Raw genomic sequence first — 26,980 nt, 5'->3', positions numbered from 1 at the left:
ATATATGAAGTCATATAGTATCGCACCTTTGGGGACCCCCCCAATATTTTGTATATTTTGGTTTGGCGTTATTTCTTGGAGAATCATCCAAGTTACAGGTATTTGACTGTAACTCATAGAAACCTTGTGAACAACAGATCAGAATCTTGCCTTCTACTCCTGCTTCATCCTCAGAATGTCTGCCATGCTCAAGTCCATTTTTGCCATCTCTGTGTCAGTACATCTGGTTGAGGGTCTTCTTTTCTTTGAGAACCCTCTACTTTTTCCAGTTTAATGTCTTTTTCCAAGAACTGGTGCCTCTTGACAGCATTCCCAGCAGGAGAGAGAAAGTGTCGCCATCCTTTTTCTCTAAGGAGCAGTCTGGTTGCACTTCCTCCAAGAACTATTTGTTTGTTGTTTGACAGGCTATGGTATATATAGTCCATATTCTTTGCCAGCAGTATAATTCAGTGACATAAATTTTTTTCATTTTCCTTATTCATTAGTCAGCTTTCAGGATAAGTGGGTTTTACTTTTTGCTGAGTATTATTGTTTAAAATGGATTGGCCCATTTATGCCTTGAAGGTTACTGATGCTGGATTAATATTTTGGTTATTAGACATACATTGCTTGATATTCATGTATTGTTGCTGTTAGGTGCCTTTGAGTTGAGTACGACCCATCGTGACCCTATGGAAACCAGATCTGAAACCTGTCCTAGACTGTGCCATTCTCCCACTTCCAGACACAGCAGAGCCCATTATGACAATCACGTCAGCCCACCTGGTCAAGGGTCTTCTGCTCCTTTGCTGGCCCTTGGCCTTTCCAAGCATTATGTCCCTTATGAGGCAAAGCCTTATCATTTTTGCTTCCAAAGAGCACTCTGGCTGCACCCTCTCCAAGACATACTTGTTTGTTCTTTTGTCTATCCATGGGTTGTTCAATGCCACACCTCAAAGGCATCAATTCTTCTCATGTCATCCTTATTCATTGTCCAGCTCTCAGATGCATAGCAAAGGATCAGAAAGACCATGGCCTGAATCATATGAACTTTAGTCCTCAAACTGACATCATTACTCCTCAGTAATTTGGAGAGGTCCTAGGGCAGACAGTTGTTTGATATTTATGTATAGGTACTGAATGAATATAAAGTTTTCATTTATCTGGGATAAATGCTTAGTAATACCATTGCTCTCAATCATTCACTTCTTGCCATCGATTTGGAACCTTCTCATAGCAATTTTTCAAGGCTGTAAATACCATGAAAGGTGATATAGTTGTTGATGTATTCAAACCACCAGAGAGATAATTTGAATTACTAATGCAGTTGCTTTGGAAAGAGGAGTGGCATCCACTTCCATAATAGCTTGCCTCCGGAAACCCTATGAACCTGGAGAGAGGATGAAAGGCACACAAGCATTGAGGACTTTCCTTTATAGGGTTGCTATGAGTCTCCTGTCACTCGACGGCACTTAACAACAACAATGCAATTGCTAGGTAATAAATAAGATAATTAAATTTTCATTTTTAAAAAAAAATAATTTTTATTTATTTTATGTGTGTACCGTCAAATTGGATCTGACTAACAACAACAATGCAATTGCTAGGTAATAAATAAGATAATTAAATTTTCATTTTTAAAAAAAAATAATTTTTATTTATTTTATGTGTGTACCGTCAAATTGGATCTGACTGGTACAGGAGGCGATTGTTCCTCCTTCAGCAGAGCATCTGGTGGATTTGAACCACGCATCTCTGGGATTGCAGTGCAGTTTCCTGCCACTAGGCCACCAGAGCTTGCCAAATTTTCAGTTTGTAAAAAGAAACTCTAAACTACTGTTCTGTATGACTATCATTTTAACATTTCCATTAGCAGTGTTTGTCATTTTGTATACTGAGCAAATTGTTTGTGAAGCTAGACTAGAATGTGGCATCAGGATCAATATGGATTGCATCTCAGTGTCAAGAAAACAAAAATTCTTACCACTGGACTTAAAGGCAACACCATGATAGATGGAGAAAAATTGAAATGTCGACAACTTCATCTTACTTGGATCCAAAATCAGTACCCTTGGTACCAGCAATCATGATACTAGGAGATGTATTGCATTGGGAAAGTCTGTAGTCAGGGATCTCTATAAATTATTGAGGAATAGTGACAACAGTTTGAGCACTAAGGTGCATTTGATTCAGGCCATTGTCTTTCCTGGTCACTTGCTATGCATTTGAGAGCTGGACAGTGAGTAAGGACAGAAGAAGAGTTGATGCCTCTGAGCTGTGGTTTTGGAGAAAGTACTGAACATCCATGGACTGCCAAAAGAACAAATAGATCCATCTTGGAGAAAGTGCAGCCAGAATGCTCCTTGGAGGCAAAAATGATAAAGCTGCATCTCACATACATCAGGTGTGTTGCTAGGAGAAGCTATTCCTTGGAGAGGGATATCATGCTTGGAAAGGCAAAGGAGAGCAAAGGCGAGGAAGACCTTTAACCAGCTGGATTGGCACAGTGACTGCTTTAATGGGCTCTAATGTGTCAGGAAATATGAGGATGGAACAGGATAGGATGGATTTCTGTCTATTGTTCATAGGGTTGCTATGGGTCGTACTTGATTCATTGGTCCTTGACAACAACTACAGTTTGATTTTAAAGACCAAGTCCTGATCCAAACTATGGTATTTTCAATTACTTCATATACATATAAAAAGTGGAAAATGAATAAGAGCAAAGAATACCATAGACTGGCAAAAGAACAAACGGGTATGTATTGGAGAAAGTGCAACTAGAGTGCTTCTTAGAGGTGAAGAATGTTAAAAAACTTAATTTCACATACCTTGGGTATGTTGTCTGGAGGCATTGATACTTGGAAAAAGATGTCATGCTGAGAAAAATAGAAGATCATTTAAATAGAGGAAGACTTCCAAGGAGATTATGGCAGAGACTATGAGGGTGATACAGGATCAGCCAGTTTTTTTCTGCTGTACATGGTGTCACAATGAGTTGCAGTACACTTGATGGTATGTAGCAACAATATTGATTAGTGTATATGATAGAGATCATAATGGTTTTCTTTTTACTTTGCTGTGAGCAATTATTGCTTTTTAGTTTTATTTGACTTATGACCTTAATTAGAAATCACATCATAATGTTTGGTAGACTTTTCTGTATTCTCATCTTAAAGAATACCTTTGGAATTTCTATTATAAACTTGGGTTAACATTAACTTAGTATATAGGTACTTAGAAAAATTTTAGGAGAAACTAGTGTTTAAACCTCTGTTTAGGCAAATAGGGCCTGTGGCCAGATTTGGATTTCTTCTCCCCCACCCTCCATTGTCCTTGATGGACATTTGTATTTTCCTCCATTACATTTTATTAGTTTTTGCAATTTTCTTTTGTATTAAGTGGTTACCTAGACTGATTCCAGTTTTTGGCTCTTTTAAATATAACTGATACGCAATTCATGCATAGGCTTCTGAATGAACATAAATTTTCATTTATGTTTTACACATTTGGTTTACTTTACTACCTTGTAGATTTAATTTGCTGTAAATTTGTGTGTTTTGTATTTTCAAGTCATGTCTTTATTTTTTTGAATTCATTTTGCTTGTCTCAATTTATTTTGCTAATAGGCTTTTATTTCTAATCCTACAGATTTAAAAGTATAAAAAAAAAGTTTATATTTTTTTGTTTATTCTACCCAACATTAGAGAATCATTTTTAGAAGTGTTCTCTTTCAAAAATTCAAGATGATAAGAGGATATTCTTTTCCATTAGTAGATTTGCCCTTATAGAATTATTCCACTTCCACAGTTGAACATACTTAAATTGACAGAGAGAAATCCTTGTGTTTTATCCATAGATGTGGTTTCATATCTGTGGCTTGTTCAACTTTACAGTTTGGCGAAATGTGCGCACAGCTGCTTTCCTCAGTTTTGGTTTCTAGCAAGCATCTATGTAGTACAGCTTTGTTGGATCTGGATGATATTTTGTTTTGACTTTATTGCCTGAACAGTTAGTAAGTATCTGAATACATTTTTAACTCTTATAGTAGGATAAGCTGGCCCATGTAACTTTGGACAAGTTATTTAACCTTTCTCTACCTAAGTTTTCTATTCTCTGAAAAAGAGAAGTTGGGGGGAAGATAATAGGAATTAGAGATTGAGAATATAATAATGTGTAACACTAGCTAAAAGTAGTCATTAAATGCTTTTTCTGTCATTATTGTGGAGTCAGAATCCACTCATAGCTGATCCTCTCTGGTTTCCGAGGCTTTAACTTACGCAGAAGTTGACCCATCTTTGTCCCCCACTAGGAGTCTACATTGATTTCACATTGCCAGAAAGGGATGACCTTTCATTTAGCAGTACAGTTCTCAAGGGTTTATGTCACCAGAACCCCCTCAATAAATGCAAGATATTGTTTATGGTATAGAAGCCTCATTCTGTTTCTGCTCCTGATTACATGCTTTCTAAGTGAGAACTGCCTTTGAATATACTATAACTACTGTTTTTATATTCACTATTGGATATCCCACCACTATTCCCATTTCTTATTTTTAAAAATAAGGGTATACATTAAAAAAAAAAAAGCAAACCCACCAAACTGTATCCAATAATTACCTTTGCTTAGAAAGCTGCTTCTGTTATTTTTCAGATCTTATACTGGCTTGAGAGGTATTAACATATGTTAAGACAACCTGAATCTTAAAAAATTTATTTTGAGAAAATGCTTTTTTATTTTTATAGGCATATTACAGTAAATGTAGAAACAACTGAGGAGTTTTGTATTGTAAACTTCTGAGTATATTATCACACCTGTTCTTCACTTACTATCTTATTTGACATTTTTCATTTATGACAATACTAAAACATCTACTATATCTATTTGGCTTTGGAGCATAACAATCCTCTGTACATCAGAATAAAACTCTGCCTGATGCATCATGCACACATTTTTCTGCTGTTTAACAGCCCATTGTAAGAGCCACTGTCAATCTATTTTATTGATAGTCTTTCTCTCTTCTGCTGACCTTCCACTTTTTTTTTCTTACCTTCCTCTTTTCAAGCACGGTGTCCATCTCTGGGGACTGGCCCCTTCTAATAACATGCTCAAAGTATATAAGACAGTCTCACCACCCTTGTTTCTGAATCACCGAAGACTTTGCCCCTAACTTCTGGAACAAAGCTGATGGTAGATCTGACCCCTTGCAGTCTAGGCGACCATAGCTCCACTCTTTGAGACATCAAAGGCTCCGACCTCAACTTTATAATTGTGGCACCTCTGCTTCCCATATTCCTTTTCAGCAGTTGTCCTGAGGTCCAAAGTGTTCCAGGGATGGTTCTTTTTTTTTCTTAAAGGAAAAGAGATGTACATATTTTTATTATTTTTTTTTTTTTTAGCTATATTCTTCCTGTAAAATTCTAAGAGGCAGAACATTTATTTGTTGTTTCTCTTTCCTCTTCAATCTAAGCAGATTAGTTTTATGCTTTGGCAGTTGTTTAGCTTCGTGAATCACAGGCTTAATCTCATTAACAAAAGATTGGAAGCCACATCCTTGGTAAATTCTAGGACAGATCAATAGATAATGTTTATCTTAGTTTTACTTTCATTTTGCACAGTTTTGAAGTCCATCATCTTCTTGCATTTCAGTATATGTTGTTTGCTGTCAAGTCAGAATCGAGCTGGAGCAATGGGTTTTCAGAGGCAGTTAATCACACGGGAGGAGATTGTTCATCTTTCTCCTACAGAACAGCTGGTAGATTTGAACAGTATTCCTTTGGGATTGCAACACAACTTTTTACCATGCCTAAACATATTGAGATCTTGCTTAGAATCTCAGTAGAACAAAATGTATATGAATGATTGAGTGAAAAATTAATTTGCCCTGTAAATGTTTACTCAGCCATGTGTGCTCTCCCTCTCGGACACATTTAACATTTCTTCTCAATCTTGATTTATTTGTTCTTTTGGCATTCCATGGGATGTTAATTACTGTTCTTAAGCACCACAGCTCCAAGGCATCAATTCTTCTGTTATCCTTATTCATTGTCCAGCTTTCAGATACATAGCAAGTGAATGAAAAGACCATGGCCTGAATCAAGCACACCTTAGTCCTCAAACTGACATCATTGGTAATCAATAATTTGTAAAGAACCCTGACTACAGTCTTTCTCCATGTAATGTTGTTTTGTGCCATCTAGTTGACTATGACTCAGAGACTCTGTACACGGTAGCAAATTTCACTGTCTCTGATACACCTACCTTCATTACTCTAGTTATTGTGTCAGTCCATCTCACTCAAGTCTACTGTCTCCTGCACTTTCCCTAGACCCTTCTTTAAAGACTGGTTGCTCCTGGCTGCATGCCCAAAGTATGTGAGATGGAGCTTCAAAATCCTTGCCTCCAAGGAGCAACTTGATTTCACCCTTCCCAGGACAGATCTGTTAGTTCTCTTGGCAGTCCATAGTATGTTCAGTACTCTTTTCTAGCACCACAATTCAAAGACATCAATTTTCCCGTCATCCTTGGTCATTGTCCAGCTCTCTGATGCACAGTAAGTGATAGCGATCAAGGGCACCTTAGGCTCTATACTGACATCCTCGCTTTTCAACATTCCGGAGAAGTCCTCGACAGCAGATTTTCCTAATGTAATGCACCTTTTGATTTTCTGAATGCTGCTGCCAGTAGTGTTGATTGTGGAAAACTGAGCAAACTGAAATTGTTAACAAACTCAAACTTGTCTTAATCTGTCATGCTTGCCAGGTGGCCTAATTGTGAGAATCTTCATTTTCTTGGGGTTTAGCTTCAAACCATATTGCAGACTACAGTTCTTGACCCTCTGCAGCAAATACTTCAGGCCTTACTCTGTTTTAGTAAGTAAGATTGTGTCATCTGCTTAATGCAAGTTGTTGATTAGTCTTCTCCAATCATGATGCCACAATCTTCCTCATAAAGTCCAACCTCCCGAATGATCTGTTCTGCATATAGATTGAAAAGCTTTGGAGACAGGACACATCCCTTATGCATTCCTTTTCTGACTTTGAACCATGTAGTGTTTCCTTGCTCTGTTCTGACAACTGCCTTCTGGTCCAAGTATAAGTTTCACATAAACACCATCCCATTTTTCTCAAGGTCAGCCACAATTTGTGTGATCCACTCAATGAAATGCCTTTCTTTGTATAGTCAATGAAATACAGATATTCCTCTGGTACTCTCTGCTTTTGGCTAAGATTCACCTAACACTGGCAGTGATGTCCCTAGGGCCACAATCTCTTCTAAACCCGCCTTGTATTTCTCGTAGTTCTCTGTCAATGTATTGTTCCAGGTGCTTTTGGATAATCTTCAGCATTTTGCTTATGTGTGATATTAGTGATAATGTTCTATAATTTCCACAGACTGTTGGATCACCTTATTTTGGGAATAAATATGGATCTCTTCCATTCAGTTGGCCAGGTTCAATAGATCTGATTGCTGTTACCAAAAGTATTGATTGTGGATCCAAGTAAGATGAAGTAGTTTACTGTTTCAGTCTTTTCTTCATCTGTCATGATGTTGCCCATTGGTCCAGTCGTGAGAATCTTTGTTTTCTTGACTTTGAGATGCAGTCCCTATTGACTCAAAGTGACTTTCTTAAAAACAGATCTAAATCTTGCCCTATTATACACCAACTTCACTATCTGCCATATTCAAGTCTGTTAATTTAGTCACTGTCAGTTGTCTTGTTGAGGGTCTTCCTCTTTTTCTATGCCATTTCCCAGCATGCTTTCTTTTTCTTAAGGACTGACTTGTACTAAAAACATGCCCAGAGTATGTGATACCATCCTTGCCTCTTATTAAGCACCCTGTTTGCATTTCTTCCAAGACAGACTTGCTTGTTCTTTTGGCAGTCCATGATATATTCAGTACTCTTGGCCCCCATCACAATTCAAATGCATCGATTCATCTTTGGTTATCCTTATTTATTGTTCAGCTTTCAGATGCATACAAAGGAAGTAATTGAAAACACCATCACTTGTATCAGTGACACTTTATAGTCTTTAAATCAAAATTGCTCTTTAGTATTTTAGAAAGGTTCTTGACAGCAGATTTGCCCAGTGTAATGTATCTTTTGATTTCTTGACTGCTGCTGTTGTGCATGTTGATTGTGGATTTAAGTAAAAATGAAGTAACTGACAACTTCAGTCTTTCTCTGTCTCTCATCATGCTGTCCAGTACTGAGGATTTTTTTTTCTTGATGTTAATATGTAATACATTTTGACTGCTATGGTCTCTGATATTTTTTTTTAATTATTATTAATGAAAATTTACAGAGACATTGGATTTCCATTCATTCATTGTTGCACTTTTCTCCCTGTTCACCCCTCCCCTCAGTACACTCTTTACTTTGAAAAATAAAAGAAAAATTCTTTCATTGTTATATAATCCCGCCTCCCGGGTTCACTCCACTATGGCGCCTTCATTCTGGACTCCTGTCATGACAATAATACCTAATCACATGTCCCTTTCAAACAGTTTTCTCCCTCATCTGTTTCAGTGCAGTATACATTATTTATCCTGTTTTTCTCAGTCTCCCCCCAACCTCGATGTCAGACCCGTTTTACAACAGCATTATGCAGTATTTGTCCTTTTGTGACTGAGATACTTCACTCAGCATAATGTCCTCCAGGGTCACCCATTTTGAGCAATATTGCATGAGTTCCTTGTTTTTCAGTGCAGCTTAGTATTCCATTGTGTGAATATACCACAGCTTCTCTATCCATTCATTTGTTGACGGGCATTTAGGTTGTTTCCAACTCCTTGCTATTGTGAACAAAGCCACAGTAAACATGGGTGTGCATATATCTGCTTGGATGTCAGTTATAGTCTCTTTGTGTATATTCCCAGTAGTGGAATTGCTGGGTCAAATGGTAGCTCTATTTGCAACTTTTTGAGAAAGCGCCATACCGTCTTCTATAGTGGTTGCACCATTTTACACTCCCACCAACAGTGAATAAGGGTTCTGGTTTCTCCACAACCTCGCCAGCAATAGTTGCTTGCTGTTCTGTTAAATTCTGCTCTTAACAGGGGTGAGATGATATCTCATAGTTGTCTCTGATCTTCTATAGTAAGTGCTTCAAATCTTTTTCACTTTCTGCAAGCAAGATTTTATTATGTGCATAGTGCAGATTGTTGATTAGTCTGTCTTCAATCTGTCACATTCTTCATATAGTACAGATTCTTAAATAATTTGCTCGACAAACAGATTTATTAGGCACAGAGAAAAGGATACATACAACCTTGAATATACACATTATCTGATTTTAGACCACACAGTGTTCCCTTGTGCTCAGACAACTGCTCTTGTTCTTACCTTGCTTTTTACATGCCTACAATAAAAAGTTTTCAGATTCCATTCTTCTCAGTGTTATCTGTGGTTTGTTATGAGTGACACGACCAAAGTCATTATGACACAAATAAACATCCTTAGCCATCGCTTATTTCCTAGTTCCAAAACGGCTGTTAGAGCAGCATTCCCCTCCTGGTGCCAAATATCTCAGGTTGGGTTCTAGAGACGAGGTAAACTAGTGAAGTGTATATATTACTGTTGTTGTTAGGTGCCATTGAGTCAAGTACAACTCCTACTGACCCTATGAACAAAAGATCCGAACTCTGTTCTATCCTGCATCATCCTCAAACTTCCTGAACCCTTTATATCAGTCACCATGTCAGTCCACCTTGTTGAAGGTCTTCCTTTCCTTTGTTGCCCCTCTGTAAGTGTATATATAATATATATTTATGTCATGGAAATGGTTCACACAATTATGGAGACTGAGAAGTCCCAAATATATGGATCTGTGGCACGCTGGAGGCTCTACCCAACTCATGTGGTTGGAGGGGCTGCTAGTTCATAGGATGTGAGGGCTGGTAAGCTTCAAATCTGCATGTGAGGTGGCTAAAGTCTCAATGATAGAGGTCAGAAGATGATAAGGTTGAAGGTTGAGGGTTGAATTCAGGATAGAGAGTGTGCTCTTAATAGAAAGCAAAAGCCGAAGCTGTGCCAGAACGTATTAGGAGAATTCTCACCCCTAAGGAAAGGCATTGGCTATTCACATTCGATCACAAAGTGGAGGATGGCTGATTGCATATTATTTGTTAAATAATTGGAAATCTTGGCTAGCTAAGTTGACACAGAACCTTAACCATCACAGAGAGCTAATCAGTTAGAGAAGTATCCACAGGTTAAAGTTCTTTCCCCCCTTATATGAGTAACCCTCAGACTCCAGTCTATAGAAATGAAGAATATAGTTATGCCTTCTAGTTGGTATTTTCTCCCCTGAAGTTATTTTCCATAATTGATATAGTTACCATTGGTGGCCCAAGTTGTACATCTTTTGAAGTGTGTTTTCTTGCATCTTGCAGAAAATGTAAATCAGTGACTATGGAAAGCCCACTATATTTTTATGGAAGCAATTGTATTTAACTTCTTATACTATCACATTTCCATCAGTGAGTGCTGGGAATGACAAAATCAATCTCATGTGAATTAATATTAACAGAATTTGGGCATAGCCAATTCTGTGCTTTTTGTGAACAAAGTGGGGAACTTTTCCAGTAATGGTTTGTTCCACTAGTCAAATTTTATTATTTAATGCTTTTTTAAGGACCTGACACTTTGAATTACCACAACTTAATTTGAAAAATTTTTACTGAACGTTCTTGATTTGCCTTTTTTTTTATTGCCCTTATGTGCTGTCAAGTCAGAACCAACTTAAGAGTTGGCCCTCCAGCAGGTTTTCAGAGGCAGTAAGTTGCATAGGAAGAGATTACCCATCTTTTTCCAGTGGTGCAACTGGTAGATTTGAACTTGCCTTTGGGTTGGCAGTGCTATCCCTTGCCACTAGGCCACCAGAGTGCTCTTTTCTGCTCTTAGTGTATGTCACCTTTCTGGATTCTCCCTGTATTGTTGTTGAGTCAGAAGCTACTCATAACTGGGCTTTCATTGGTTTTTGGAGGCTGTAAATGACATGGGATGAGATTGCCTATCTATCTTTCTGCTCTTTTGAAGGTGGTGAATTGGAACTGCCAGAGAAGCGCTGTCTTGCAGTTAATCCTAGTGTAGTTGCCTAAGGACTATTCCATCAGAGTGCTCTTAATTTTGGATTACTGTTGCAAACTGGAACTATATTCCTCTCAGAGACCCTTTAGTGTTTTCTCCTTTTGCAAGTAATTTTTATGTAAACACAATACTTTATGTTGGCACCAGCAGCCAGGAAATTAAAAGACGTATTGCGATGGGAAAGTCTAATGTTAGGGACCTCTCCAGGGTACTGAAGAGCAATGGCATCACTCTGGACACTAAGCCCATGGTCTTTGCAATCACTTGCTATGCATCAGAGAGTTGGATAATGACTAGGGAGAATAGATGGAGAATTGATGCCTTTGAGCTGTGGTGCTAGAGAAGAGCATTGGGAGTGCTAAGAAAATGAATAGGTTCATCCTGGAGAGAGGCTGATCCCTGGAGGCAAGAATTCTGAGGTTTCTTCTGACATACTTTGGACATGTTGCAACGAGGGACTTGTTCTTGGAGAGTGACGTCATGCTTGAACGTGGAGGGACAACGCAGGGGGAAAGACCCTCTGTGAGTTGGATTGACTCAGTGACGGGGTAATCTGAGTGGGTGTGTTGGAGACTTGGCACATGATAAAGCAGGGTTTAGGGCTGTTGTACATAGGGTTGTTATGAGTCGCAAGCAACTCGATGGCACATAACAACAACAACATTTGTTGTCTAAGGCTTTTGAAAAAGAAATGATTCCATTAGATGATAAATTTTTTTTCCATTGCAGTTTGTGGTTTTAAAAGCCAAGAGAGTAAATCATTCATAGTTGACTACAATGGTTTAACAGTTAAACCTATATCTTTTCTAGACAAGATAGATTTATTATTATTTTAAAGTTTAAACTGTTATTAAAATATGCTATAATCCTAGAATACTTAATTGTACTCATGTAAAACCTGTAACCAGACCATGAGGCCATTTTCCAAACAGAGCAAGAGAACACTGCGTGATTTAAAATCAAGAGAGATGTATGTCAGGGTTGTTTTTTCTCCATACCTAATCAGTCTGTAGACTTAGCAAATTATTCAAGAAGCTAGACTATGATCAGGCCTGAAGGAAGACTCTTTAGCAACCTTTGTTAATACAGATGACACAACCTTGCTTCTTGGAAGTAAGGAAGACTTAAAGTGCTTGTTGCAGAAGATCAAAGGATACACCTTTCAATATGGATTTTATTTCCAGTGTCAGGAAAACAAATTCTCACCACTGGACCAATAAGCAACATCATGATAGATGTAGAAAAGATTAAAACTATCACATGACTATCTTAGATCCACAGTCAACACTTTTTGTACCAGCATTCAGGTGGTCAGGAGACATTATGGCATTGGGCAAATCTGGTGTCAGGAATCTTTCCAATGTGCTAAAGAGTAGTGATCTTAGTCTGAATACTAAAATGCACCTGATTTGTAGTAATTTCAGTTACTTGCTGTACATCAGAAACTTGGACAGTGACTAAAATGACAGGAGAATTGATGCCTTTTAGTTGTGGTATTGGAGAAAGAAGTACACTACACTGACTGCCAAAAGAACAAATATGTCTTTGAAGAAGTGCAACCAGGTATACTCTTGAAGGCAAGGATGATGATGGTCTCACATACTCTGGACATGTTATTATATTGGAAAAGGACATCATGCTGGGAAGGTGGAGGGTAAGCAAAAGGAAGGAAGAAAGATGGATTAACACTGTTTCTCACAACGGACTCAAGTTTATCAGAGATATTAAGGATGGCACAGGATGGGGCAAGATTCAGATCAGTTTTTCATAGAGTTGCTATGAGTCATATTTTATTTTAAAACAACAACATTAAATCTCTAGTCAGGAACACTGGGTGCTATTATTTGTTTGAGTGGATCATATTTAGTGAAATCTTAAGGAAGAAGACTGGCAGAAGGTTTTATATTTAGAGGACATGGATATCTTGGGAAGTAATCCTAGTGTCATAGTTTTTACAATGCTCTGCTAATTGAAATGTCTTCTGTTTTAAACGTACCAACCAATCTGAAGGAGAAAGATGAGACATTCTGCTTCATTCTAAAGGGTCACTATGAATTGGAATCTACTGATGGTGGTGAGAGTATTATAGTTGACATAGTAATGTAATGACCATGTAATGATATAAGTGCTGGAGTTTTAACCAGAGGTTGACAATTCTAATTCACCGGCCGCTCCGCAGGAGAAAATACTCTGATGATTTGCTCCTCTATACTGTATTGAGGTATTTTTACTTTGTCCTCTGGTAATCTCCCATAAATATTTGCATCCTAGAAAACCTTATTGGAGTGATTTTACTTTGTCCTATAGGGCCGCTAGGAGGTTCTAGTGTCCTAGGAGCAAGAAGCTTGACTGCAATCCCAAAGGCACAAATCCACCAACTCTTCTGTGGGAGAAAGTTAAGCAGTCTGCTCCTATATGGTTAACTCCCTCTGAAAACAGGCTGAAGGGTCAGCTATGGGTCGGTTCCAACTCAGAGCTATACAACAACATAGGTTTACTGAATGGTAACTGACTTGATAGCAAACAATAATGGTATCATAGGATTTTGAAAATATTTGTATTGTTAACTTTCTAAACTTTTTTTTAATGTCTAGAGAGCGCTGACATTTTATATGAGATATATATTCTGGTAGGAATCCTTGGATGGCACAGCAGAACAGACATATATAGAGGGAGCTCTGGTGGCCTAGTGGTAAGACGCTTCAGTGCAGTTCCAAAGGCATATGGTTTGAATCCAGCAGCTTCTATGCGGGAGAAAAAATGAACAACCTCCTGTACAGTTAACTGCCTTTGAAAGCCCATCAGAGGGTCAGCTATGGATTGGTTTTATTGTTTGTTGGCAGAAAACAACAGTCATTCAGTTGGCAATTTGAATCTCCCCAGAGGTGCTTTGGTAAAAAGCCTGGTGATTCACTTCTGAACAAAGACAGTAATTGAAAACCCTCTAGAGGACAGTTTTATTCTGAAATACATACAACTGAGAACAATTGGTGGTGGTTTATATTCTAGTAGTCTGGTAGCACTGTTGAGGTCATGCATTTACAATTTATTTCCACCATTTTAGTAAATTAACTGTAACCATTTTAGTAGAAAGACAAAGCATTAGGGAATTTGCAATTTTAGTATCATTTGCTTTAATTTCTAAACAGTAGTTGGAATTTTTACTGGAAAATAAGAATAATAATAAAAAAAGAAATTGAACCCATTACTGGTTATTGTGGTGACTTAATTTTTCCCTTTTGTGTATATTGGAAGAAAAATTAAAAATAGTGCCATACTTTGTTGATAGACCAAAATGATTATTTAACCCAGGTGGTGGATCTCTTGTACTTGCTTTTTTTTAAAAAAGAAAAAAATATTTTATTACTATTTTATGTGTGTACCATCAAATCAGATCTGACTGCTACAGGAAATTGTCCCTCCTTCTCTAGCAGAGCATCTGGTAGATTTGAACCGCATACCTGTGGGATTGCAGTGCAGCTTCTTGCCATTAGGCCACCAGAGCTCCCTTTATGTGCTTGCTATTGATGAGACAAGAAGTGTGAAAAGGGTAGGTAGACCTGAGGATGAATTCTTCTTGTGATCTTTATCAGCTGCATATTTTGGGGCAAATTGTTTTTTCAGAAGCCTCCATTTGCTCTTACATAAAGTTGGATAATAAGGTTTTCTGCAATTGTTATGTGCCATCAAGTCGTGTGTGACTCATAGCGACCCTGTGTACAACAGCCCTGAACCCTGCTCTATCCTGAACCAACTTTATCATCTCTGACATACCTACTTCAGTTACCCCAGTCACTGAATCAGTCCATCTGACTGACAGTTTTCCTTTCTTGCACTGTCCCTCCACAGCATAAGTCCTCTTCACTTCCAGGAAGCAAGGTTGTGTCATCTGCATAATGCAGGTTATTGATGGTTCTCCCTCCATTCCTGATGCTACATTCCTCTTCACAGAGTCTAGCTTCTTGGATAATTTGCTCAGCAGACATGTTGAATAGGTAGGGAGAGAGAATACAATCCTGACACACTATCTGTGCATCTCTCTGAAATAAAAGAGCTGAAAAGAAGATTTTTCTCCCTGTTTTTCCTCGGTTTCAAGTAGAAAACTGCCTGTTTAGCTCTTTAGTTTTTGAGCATTGTAAAGCTTCTTAAAACATGAGAATACTACTTGCATTTTTAGATTGTAATTCTAAAAGAGGTGAATATATCATCATAGAGCAGTAACTGCTACACAGTCTCAGTAAATATTAGTTGTTATTGTTAATAGTACAGATAGGTGACAGAACAAAATATGCTATACAAGTAGACTTCTTAGCCCTTTCACTTCCAGTTAGATATAGTACTCATTTTCCATTTCTTTATATCATTGTTGTTGTTCTTATGTGCCGTCGAGTTGCTTGCGACTCATAGTGACCCTATGTACAACAGCCCTAAACTCTGCTCTGTCCTGTGCCAATTGTACTGTCTCTGATACACCCATCCCAATTACCCCAGTCACTGAATCAGTCCACCTCATAGAGGGCCTCTCCACCCTCCCAAGCATGATGTCCCCCTCCAAGGACCTGTCTGTCCCTCCTCGCAATATGCCCAAAGTATGTCAGACGAAGCCCCAGAATCCTTGCCTCCAAGGAGCAGCCTGGTTTAACCCTCTGCAGGATGAATCTGTTTGTTTTCTTGGCAGTCCAGGATACATTCAGTACTCTTCTCCAGCACCACACCTCAAAGGTGTCAATTCTCCTTCTATCCTCCCTAGTCATTGTCCAACTCTCTGATGCTTAACAAGTGATTGCAGAGACCATGGCCTGTATCAGGGACACCTTAGTCTCCAGAGAGACACCGTTGCTCTTGAGTACTTTTGAGAGGTCCCTAACAGCAGACTTTCCCATCGCAATACGTTTTTTGATTTCCTGACTGCTGGTGCCAAGAGTGTTGACTGTGGAGCCGAGCAAACTGAAGCTGTGAACAGTCTCAATCTCTTTGCCATCCATCCTGATGCTACCAATTGGTCCAGTGGTGAGAATCTTTGTCTTCTTGACATTGAGCCTCAGTCCATACTGAAGGCTGCAGTCCTTGACCCTCTGCAGCAAGTGCGTGAGGTCCTCCTCAGTTTCAGCAAGCAGGGTTGTGTCATCTGCATAATGCCATGAATGTCAATATTTAAGGATGCTTTGGGTAGAATATTAAATGACCCAAGAATCATTAAAAGAAGATGGCAGGATTATACAGTCATTGTACCAAAAGGAATTGGCTGACACAGAAGAATTTCGTGGGGGGAAAAAATGTATGCGCAAGAGTCTTTGATGATGATGGAAGAATTTCAAGCTGCTCTGAAAGAATTGGCAAAAAACAAGGCTGCAGGAATTGACGCATACCAGTTGACATATTTCAACAAAAAAGATGTTGCCCTGGATGCACTCACCTTCTTGTGCCAAGAAATCTGGAGGACAACCACCTGAGTGACTGACTTGAAGAGATTTATTATTTGTTTCCATTCCAAAGAAAGGTCCCAACAAGAGTGCAGAAATTATTAAACAATATCATTAATATCACATGCAAGCAAGATTCTCCTGAAAATGATCACAAAATGACTGAAACAGCACATCAGCAGAGAACTGCCAGATGTGCAGGCTGGGTTTAAAAGAGGCTGTGGTACTAGGAATATTACAGCTAATGCTTGATACATCTTGGCTGAAAGCAGAAAGTACCAGAGTGTCTATTTGTGTATGACTATGCAAAGGTGTTTAATGTGTGGATCACATCAGACTGCGGCTAACTCTGAGAGGAATGGAAATCCAACAGCATTTGTTTATGCTTATGTGAAACCTGCAAGAAAGCACTGCATGGTTCAAAATTGGGAAGGGTGTATGCCAGGGATGTGTCCTATCTCCATATCTTTTCAGTTTATATGCAGAACAGATCATCTGGGAGGTTGGGTTGTAGGAGGAGGTGTGTGGTGTCAAGATTGTGAAGAATACTCATCAATGACCTGCATTATGCAGATGACACAATTCTGCTTGCTGAAACTAAGGAGGACTTGAAGTAAAGGACTGCAGTCTTAAATATGAATTTAAGCTCAACATCAAGAAAACAAAGATTCTTGAGCCAATTGCCAGCATTATGATAGACAGTGAAGACATTGAGATTGTTAACAGCAATCAACACTCTTGGTACCAGCAGCCAGGAAATCAAGAGACAAATTGCATTGGGAAAGTGGACTGTCAGGGACCCCTCCAGAGTACTGAAGAGCAGTGATGTCAGTCTAGAGACTAAAGTGCACTGTGATCCAGGCCATAGTCTTCACAGTTACTTGCTGTGTGTCAGAAATCTGTACAGTCACTAGAGAATTGATGTCTTTGAGCTGTGATGTCAGAAGTTGTTGATTGCTGTCAGTTGAGCACGACTCATAGCAACCCTATGAACAATAGGCCTGAATCCTTTATAACTATAGTCATTTATCCAAGTTCATAGAGTTTCCAGAGACACGTTGTTCAAGAAGTAGATGCCACTCCAGAAGAGTATTGTATATGCCATGAACTGCCAGGAGAACAAACAGGTTCAACCTGGAGAGGGTGAAACCAGGCAGCTCCTTGGAGGCAAAGATTCTAAGTCTTTGTCTGACATACTTTTGACATGTTACAAGGAGGGACCATTCTTTGGAGTGGGACATCATTCTTGGAAGGGTGGAGGGACAGTACAAGAGAGGAAGACCCTTGATGAGATGGATTGATTCAGTGACTAGGGTAATGAAGGTAAATGTGTCAGAGACAATAAGGTTTGCACAAGATAGAACAGGGTTCAGAGCTTTTGTACATTGGGTCACTATGAGTCACAAGCAACTCAGTGGTGCATAACACCACCACAACAAGGTAGAGAGCAGAAGAACTTGAAAGGAATATTCTGTCAGGATTTTATCATTTACTGTGCTTAAAATTGACAGCAGGCTTTCCTTCTTTATGATAGGGAGTATTTCTTAATAACCTCTCTAAAATACTTTAAAAATAATATATATTTTATTTTCCCCACTTTTTTTAATCCTGAGCATCTTTTCCTGATAATTAGCTTTCGGTTTTTAATAAAATTTTTATTTTAGTTGTGATCTTAATGAAAAGTTTACAGAAATGTTAGATTTTCATTTATTTATTATTGTACTTTTTTACCCCTTCTCCCTCCTTCCCTGATAATTAGTTTTGCTTCCCTGGAACAAGTTTGTCTGGAGAGTCTGCTGAACATTGATGATTATACCAGGTTCCCATTATTATTAAGTTCCTATTTAGATCTCAAAACTAAGAATGGCATGATTTAATGTTTTTGTTAACTGGTTGTTGGATTAGCAAAGGGACTTTCAGAAAATGAAATTTCAGTCTCACCTGTGTGTAGATTGCAGTAGAGTGGTATAGAGGGAAAGTAACTCTGTAGCTCTAGTTGGCTTAGTGGTAAGGAGTTGTGCTGCCGACCCAAAGGCACATGGTTCATTCACCAGTGAGAGTAGGTTTCAACTCAGTGGGGTACAGCAGCAGTTCATTATGTAAGTGAGGCAGAGAGTGGGAGACACTAGGGAGCCAAAGAGGGATGAAGAAGAGAGATAAAAATGGAGAAAGGAACTGGCGAGAGCTCAACTAACAGGTGGGAAGTTTTGTTGTTGTTAGGTGTCATTGGGTTAACTACAACTTATAGGGACCCTTAGAACAACAGATAGTGCCAACATTATGATTTGTGACATGTTTGAGCCAATTGTTATGGACACAGCGTCAATCCATCTTGTTTAGAATATTCTCTTTGACCCTCTACTTTCCTAGCAGGAATTGAACCCTTCTGACAACATACTCAAATTATATGAGATAAAAATTTCATCGTCCTTGTCCATAATGAGCACCCTGGTAGCACTTCTTCCCAGACAAACTTTTTGTCATTTTGACACTTCATGCGATATTATTTTAAAAGACATCAATTCTTCTTCTGTAAGCCTTATTCAAGACTAGACTACAAGAAAGAGTAGAATATATTGCGAGAGCAGTATTGGCAGATTTTGATGTTGGAGTAGGGGTCAGCAAAAAACAAAGGTTGCAAAACCAGGAGAGCACCCTCATCAATACTTATAGTAGAAATAGAGGACCATTTTAGGGTTTAAAACTTCTTGTAGTTTTCAGCGAGTCAGCTTAGTATAATGAAAGGGCAATGAATTTTAAATAGGACAACCTGGATTTAGTTCCTGGCAATGCTATATGGGAGTTTATTGTATTGGTTCGTAATCAGAAAAAGTGTGCCATATGGCAGGGCTGTATTCTTTCTCCATATCTATTCAGTCTATGTGCTAAGCAAATCAATCCACAAGCTGGACTGTATGAAGAATAATGTGGCATCAAGATTTGAGGAAGATTCATCAATAACCTGCATTATGCAGGTAACACAGCCTTGCTTGCAGAAAGTGAAGTAATTTATTCAATTTACTCAAGATCAAAAACTACAGCTTTTAGTGTGGATTACATCTCAGCATCAAAAAACCCTCTCCAGTGCATAAGTTATCACAGCATCATGATGGATGGAGGGAAAAAAAGATTGAAATTGTCAACAGCGTTATTTCTTTGAACCTACAAAAAAATATAGTCAGTACTCATGGTGGCAGCAGTCAACAAATTCAGCTGTCAAGGACCTCTCCAAAGTGGTAAAGAGCAACAATACAAGTTTTAAAGACTAAGGTGCACCTGATCCAAGCCAAGCCATGATATTTTCCATTTCTCCTTATGCATCTGGAAGTTGAACAATGAGTATAATAGAATAATAAAACAATGAGGATAATAGAATTGATGCCTTTGAATTGTAGTGTTCAGGAAGAGTATTGAATATGCCTTGAACTGCTAAAAGAACAAGCAAGTAACAAAAAAAAAAAAACAAACCCAAAAACCAAACCCAAAACAAAAAACAAGCAAGTATGTTTTGAAGGAAGTGCCATCAGAGTGCTGCTTACAGGAAAGGATGGCATTAATCTCACTTACTTTGGCATATTTTCAGGAGGAACCATTCCTTGTTGAGAGAGACAGACACTATGCTAAGAAAGGTAGAGAGTCCATGCAAGAGAGGAAGACCCACAGTGAGTTGGGTTGACACAGTGACTACTTCAGTGAGTTCACTCAGGAAAAAGATTATGAGGATAGCACAGGATAGGGCAGTGTTCAGATCTCTTTCTTGTTCGTAGGGATGATATGAGTCGTAGTTGACTTGATGTCACCTAACAGCAGTAATGTAACTGCAAGGTCTGTAGTTTGAATGTTATATTCTGCTATATAGGAGATCTAAAGTGTGTCTGATTCAAGCCGTAGTCTTTTCAATTACTAGCTAGGCATCAGAGCTGGACAGTGAGTAAGGATGACAGAAGATTGATGCCTTTGAGTTGTGTTGGAGAAGCGCACTGAACATCTCATGGATGGCCAAGAGAACAAACAGATATGTTTTGGAGAGGGTGCAGCCAAGTGCTCTTTGGAGGCAAGAATGATGAGGCTTCACCTCACATAACTTTGGCCATGTTTCTAGGAGGTGCTACTCCTTGAAGGAAGGACATGATGCATGCTGGGAAGAGTGGAGGGTTGGTGAAGGAGAGGAAGACCCTCAACGAGGTGGACTGAGAGGGTCTCTTGTGTGTGTCAGGAGATGTGATGATGTCGCAGTACAGAACAGGGACTCTTTGAAAGTCATTCACTGTGAGTCAGATTTGATTGGATGGCAGCAGGTTTGCTTTGGATTTGTGTGGCACAAATGTTTTTACCAGGTAAATGAAAGGCTATGGGTTTAAGGCTATCCAGAGAAGGACTTACAAAGAAAGGCCCCATGATCTTCTTTTTGGAATAAAGAGCAGTTTTGCATGGAGTAGTTGGTTTTGGGTTTGTTTGTTTGTTTGTTTTTGTGTTTGAGGTTTTTTTTTTTTAAAACTTTTTCTGTGTGAAACATTGTATTAGTGTTAAGGGACCCAGTAAGGAATGTGGCCATTTTTTGGCTGTGTTTGTTTTTATATTTCTGAGTGGTTTTTATTTTTGTTTTTTATAGAATGGCTGACCAGGCAAAGTGCAAGTTGATTGTTAATGACATTAATTGCTCTTGACTTAATTTCTAGTGGGCTCTCTCTCTTTTTAACAATAGTTGGGCATAACTCGTTACTAGACGGTCTTCTATCTTTTAAATGAAAATATCACTGAAGGATTGCTAAAAGGATAGTATATTGCATGAGTATTCCCTGCCTGCCTTTACTATTCCTACTACTTTCTTGGACAATATAAATAGCACTTCCAATTCTAGCTAAGACATTATTTGTAACTTTTTGGATTTTTAGGGAATGTCTCGCTTAAGTATATGATTAGATTCCACAGAAAGATCTTTATTTAGAGCTTTGTGCATTTGATTTACATACTTTGTAAATGTTAACACACTTGCCCAAATGTACAGAATTATTTTGGGTAGCATTTATCGAGCCACGAACTATCATACTGTTCCTGTATTCTCTCACTCTCATTCCCATTTTGAACTCTGTTTACCATTTAAGAATCTATATTAAGTATGTTTGTCTATGTACTGCATACAACCTTTTAATTTTGATCGTAACATCTATTTCGAAGCCTTTCTGTTATATCACAATAGGAAGCCTTGTCTCTGTGTTCTTATATGATTGAATTTTAGCTTCATTTTGAATTTCATAAATTTATATGATTAGCACAATCCTGCATCTTTTATATCTTAGTTACATAATGCATATATTTGTGGAAAAATACCAGTTCAACTTTTTATTTTATTTTAATGTTTTAAATTAATTTTAATGAAAGTTTACAGAGATTTCCATTCATACATTGTTGCACTTTTCTCCCTGACTACATCTCCCCCGAATTCACTTTTGTTCTTTGAAAAGTAAAAGAAAAACTCTTTCATTGTTGTCCCTCTCTCCGAGTCCACTCCGCTATGTAGCCTTCATTCTGGACTCCTATCATGACAACAATACATAATCATACATCCCTTTTAAACTTCTCTTCCTCATCTGCAGTATACATTATTTATCCTCTTTCTCTGTCTCCCCTGCCCCCAACCACGATGTCAGTCCCATTTTACAACAGTGGCACTGTGAAGTATTTGTCCTTTTGTGACTGAAAAACTTCACTCAGCATAATGTCCTCCGGGGTCACCCATTTTGTATAATATTTCATAAGTTCCTTGTTTTTCAGTGCAGCATAGTATTTTATTGTGTGAATATACCAGAGCTTCTCTCTCCATTTGTTGAGACTGGCTCAGGACAGGGCAAGGTTCAGAGATGCTGTACCTCGTCACTATGGGTCTCAGGTGACTTGACGGCACCCAGCAGTAACAACAAACTGAGACAGTTTAGCACACAAAATATAGCTTCATTTATGGTTAAAACTTTATTTTAAAAAGTTGAACTACTCAACAAATGGAGAGAGAAGCTCTGGTATATTCACACAATAGAATACTATGCTGCATTGAAAAACAAGGAACTCATGAAATATTATGCAAAATGGGTGACCCCGGAGGACATTATGCTGAGTGAAGTTTTCCAGTCTCAATGTTTCCAACACACCAACCTCCATTGCCCTAGTTACCGTATCATATCAATGGAGTCGTCTCTTCTCCTGCACTGTGCCTCCCCCATTCCAAGCATGATGTCCTTCTTCTTTCAAGGCTCAGTCCCTCCTAGCCAGATACCTAAAGTAGGTAAGATGGAGCTTTAAAATCCTACCCTCCAAGGAGAAACTTGGTTTCACCCTCTCCAAGACAGAGTTAGTTTTTTTTCTTGGTGGTCTATGTTCAAGACTTTTCTCCAGCACCACAATTCTAGGCTTCTATTCTTCTTGATATTGTCCAGCTCTCTGATGCGTAGCAAGTAATTGCGCCTGGGTTAGGCGCACCTTAGTCTCTAGACCGACATTGTTGCTTTTCAGCATTCTGCAGAGGCCCCTAACAGATTTTTCCCAATGCAATTTGTCTTTGGATTTCCTAACTGATAGTGTTTAAGAGTGTTGATTGTAGAGCCAGGGAAGTTGTAATTTTTGACCACCTCAGTCTCTTCTCCTTCTCCCACAGTGCTACCAGTTGTCCCAGTGGTAAGAATCCTTGCCTTCCTTCTATGTTGAACTTCAATCCATATTGAAGACTACAGTCATTGACCTTCTGAAGCAAGCACTTCAGATCTTCTTCAGTTTCAGCTAGCAAGGTTGTGTCATCTGCATAACGTAGGTTGTTGATGAGTCTTCCTCCAGTTCTGATGCTACATTTCTCCTCAGAAAACCCTGCTTCCTGACCGATCTATTATGTCAATAGATTGATCAGTTTAGGCAAATTAGTTGTCAGTATAGGCAGCATAGAAGGAGAATTGATGCCTTTGAGTTGTGGTGCTGGAGAAGGGTATTGAACCATGGACTGCTAGGGAAATGAACAGGTTCATCCTGGAGAGAGTTAAACCAGGCTGCTCCGTGGAGGCAAGGATTCTGAGGCTTCATCTGACATACTTTGAACATGTTATAAGGAGGGACCAGTCCTTGGAGAAGGTTGTCATGCTTGGGAGGGTGGAGGGACCGTGCAGGAGAGGAAGACCTTCTATGAGGCGGATTGATTCAGTGACTTGGGTAATCAAGATGGGTGTGTCAGAGACAATGCGATTGGCACAGGATAGAGAAGGGTTTAGGGCTCTTAGGCAGCATGTTAGAAAAACTCCAGGCTTGTTCTCTCAATCATCTTCTGATCTGTGCTTTCCATACTTTTTCTGCTGTCTTCTTGGCCTTGACTTTCTTTACATTTACCACCTCTAGAAAATTGTTCCCTTAAAAGGTAATTATGATGTGAGGAGAGTGTTAAAGAGATTTCTGATTCAATCAGATGTTTATTAACCTGAAATTTTCCATGATATAATGAATTTCTTTTTCTGCATAATACCTTTTCAGTTGTTTTATGCTACTTGAAGGAGTTCTAAATGAACACATGAAAAGCTTTTGAGTAGCCCATTGCAAGTTCAAAGAGAGAAAGAGAGAACAGCTGATGTCTGGATTACAATTATGCATATTAAAAAGAAAAAAAAGGGAAAAAAAAGATGTTTATTAAGTATGCAGAAAAGCCTTTCTCTTTAATAAATAAGACATTACACCCTTAAGCCTTAGTGAAGACCCTCACCTTAGGCAGAAGGAATGACAGAAAGACTAGTCTCCCATGACCTACTGGGTAAGGAATTGGGCTACCCACCCAAAGGTAGGCAGTTTAAATCTATCAGCCTCTTTGTGAAGAAAAAGGGAGAGCTTCTTCACTTGTGATTTACAGTAAACTTCTCAAAACCATTATTAGATCACCTTTGGGTTGATTCTGATTCAAAAAAAGTGAGTGTGTTTGTGTGTGATTTCTTTTTTGGTTTGGAATTTTTTTTTGTCACAGTTGAGTTGGGGGCATTGTGGTCTTTTAATTTAGTAGGTAGGAAATGCCACATAATCATACTCAAAATGTCATTGTCCTTTAGTATATCCATCTTGCTGGTTTTTGCTTTTGTTAAGTTAAAATTAGTTAGAACTGTAAGATAATTCTCTTGTTAGAATTTGCTTTTCCTTTTCCCTGATTTTTTGTTACAAGAGTTTGGTACTTGTTTAGTTTTATTTTGAAAACAAAAGGGAATGGGAGGGAGTAAGCAAAAGACATTACCTTGATAATTAAAGGTGAGTATTTAATCTTAGTCTCTTGATTATTGTTTTTGTATGTATTTGAATGTAAACATAAAAAAGATATTCAGTTGTGAAATATGCTTGTGAAATGCAAAATACTGACTTCAAACTTTTCCCTCCTGACTAGGTACGCTCTATGGATGAACTCAATCATGATTTTCAAGCACTTGCTCTGGAGGGAAGAGCAATGGGAGAGGTAAGTAAACCGATTTGTCAGTTAAAGGGAAGGCTGAAGTTGTCTTTCATCAAATGTGTCTGAATCTAGTCTCTAGAAATACGTGTTTGCTTTTCCTTGTGGCCATTCTCATGATATGAGTGGAATGTTGCAGAATTTTGCCAAACCTGTATAATCCTTAGAAAAATCATATCCTTAGCCCAATGTGTTAAAAACAAGACTTCAGCTTAGAACATGAGCACAAGTTATAGAAGATCAACCAGTAAATTATATATTGGAGCATTAAACAAATTTAATTTTACGTGCATCTGATGGCTTTATCTCTGCTTCATTTTACAGTTGCTAGGCTCTTTTGCAGTGGAAAGGAGTTTTACTGCTAATAAGAATGGATATGCTAACAACCCATTTTTACAACAGTTCTTTCTGGAAGCCATTGATTAGAGCTCTATTGGAAAGTAAAGTTTAACTTTCTATTGAAATAATTCCAGAAGGAAGAGACATAGACAAATAATTAAATCCATGAATAAGATTTTGCTTTGATTGCAAAATTTAAAATTTATAGGAACAAAATTTACTATGTCATATTTTATATTGGTAAAAATGGTTTCTGTAATAGTGAAAGAGAAGAATCTATAGATAAACTAAAGTATGAACAACTTTTGATGGTTCTAGTTGTTTACAGTAAGAATGTGTTGTTGATAAAGGAAGATTAGAACATGTGAATTAATTTTTTAAGATGGCTCCAGTTCACAGAATGAGCACATTCGCCTGAAGAGTAGTAACCTTTGGCTCTCTCCTTAGTTTGTGGGATTAGTTTTTTTTCCTCTCCCCTTAATTTAAATAACAGTATTTTTAAATTCCACACAATATAATGTTTTAAAGATGAGAGAACCTTTACGTTCTAAATTCTCATCTAAGTGTGTATTGGATTTTTAATTTGGTTCTAGGCACTGTGCCAGGTTCTGGGGCTTCAGAATTGACTGAGATTACAGCATATATTCATTGACTGATTTGCATTTGAGGTTAAGCACTTGTGTTTTGGCCCTGAGATAAGACTGTTTTCAACTTCCCTAAATTATGTTGAAGTTCTAGAGTCTAGTGTCATGTTCAGGGGATTTTGGCTTGTTCTGGTTTTTCCTCAGGAGCTTGAGGTACAGTAGGTATCCTTGTGCTGCCTGTGATTATCTAATACTGAAACAGTGCCTATCAGTAAACTGTGTTACTGGGTTGAAGAAATTTCTTGGTTAAATTGACAAAATTTTACCTTATTCTAATTCTACTTCACACACACACACACACACACACACACACACACACACAGCCCGTAAGTTAATTATACAAAATAAAAAGAATTCCTAGCTGCTCTTTCATAATCAAGAGTTCATAATCTCTTTTATTAAGAGTAGGTTGAAGTTTAATAGAGCACTCTTCATTTTTTTCTCTCCTAGAAATACCATTTCTTGGGGTTTGTTTTTTGTTGTTATGTGTCATTGAGTTGCCTGCGACCCATAGCAAGCCCTTGGTACATCTATTTAATTTGGGGGATATACCTGTATATTTCCTTAGAAATGGATACAGGCACATAAACAATATACCTTCCAACTCAAACCAAACTTGCTGTCATCGAGTTGATTTATAGCGACCTCAGATTTCTGAGTCTATGAATTGGAAGGAATTTGTCATCTTCCTCTTATAGAGCATTTGGTGGATGTGGATTCACATTACCAGAAACAAGGCTTTTTGGTTAGGAGCAGTAGGCAGTAGACTGTATGCTACCAGACCCCCTTGCAATCCAAAGGTAGTAATTCCTCTATTTGTATATAACAACCACACTTTGTTGAGTACTTAGGCAGATATTAGGGGTTTTTCTTACATGAGTAACAGGACAATTTATTGTCTAGATAAGGAAAAAGGACAAAAGAAATGAATTTATCATATCAAGTAAGTAGTAATGAAGCTGGGATTTGGATCAAGTTTACTTTCACTTTAAAGCATATATCTTTAATTAGAGTCACTCTCATTGTCATCGAGTAGGAACCA

The 26,980-nt window shown here is 38.2% G+C and overlaps 1 protein-coding gene across 6 annotated transcripts in view; it reads left to right on the top strand.

Moving 5' to 3' along the window:
* PUM1 (pumilio RNA-binding family member 1) overlaps window positions 1-26,980 on the top strand; it is a 149,370-nt gene that overhangs the window by 38,211 nt on the left and 84,179 nt on the right. For all 6 annotated transcript variants that reach the window (XM_006894935.1, XM_006894934.1, XM_006894938.1 and 3 more), the window contains one exon: window positions 24,893-24,961. In XM_006894935.1, coding sequence (XP_006894997.1) covers window positions 24,893-24,961 — 69 coding nt within the window. The remainder of the gene's footprint in view (window positions 1-24,892; window positions 24,962-26,980) is intronic.

This window comes from Elephantulus edwardii, unplaced genomic scaffold (genome assembly GCF_000299155.1).
Source record: "Elephantulus edwardii isolate Elephantulus edwardi_28Jun2011 unplaced genomic scaffold, EleEdw1.0 scaffold00152, whole genome shotgun sequence".
NCBI lineage: Eukaryota > Metazoa > Chordata > Mammalia > Macroscelidea > Macroscelididae > Elephantulus > Elephantulus edwardii.
This window is presented reverse-complemented; position numbering and strand designations above follow the sequence as displayed.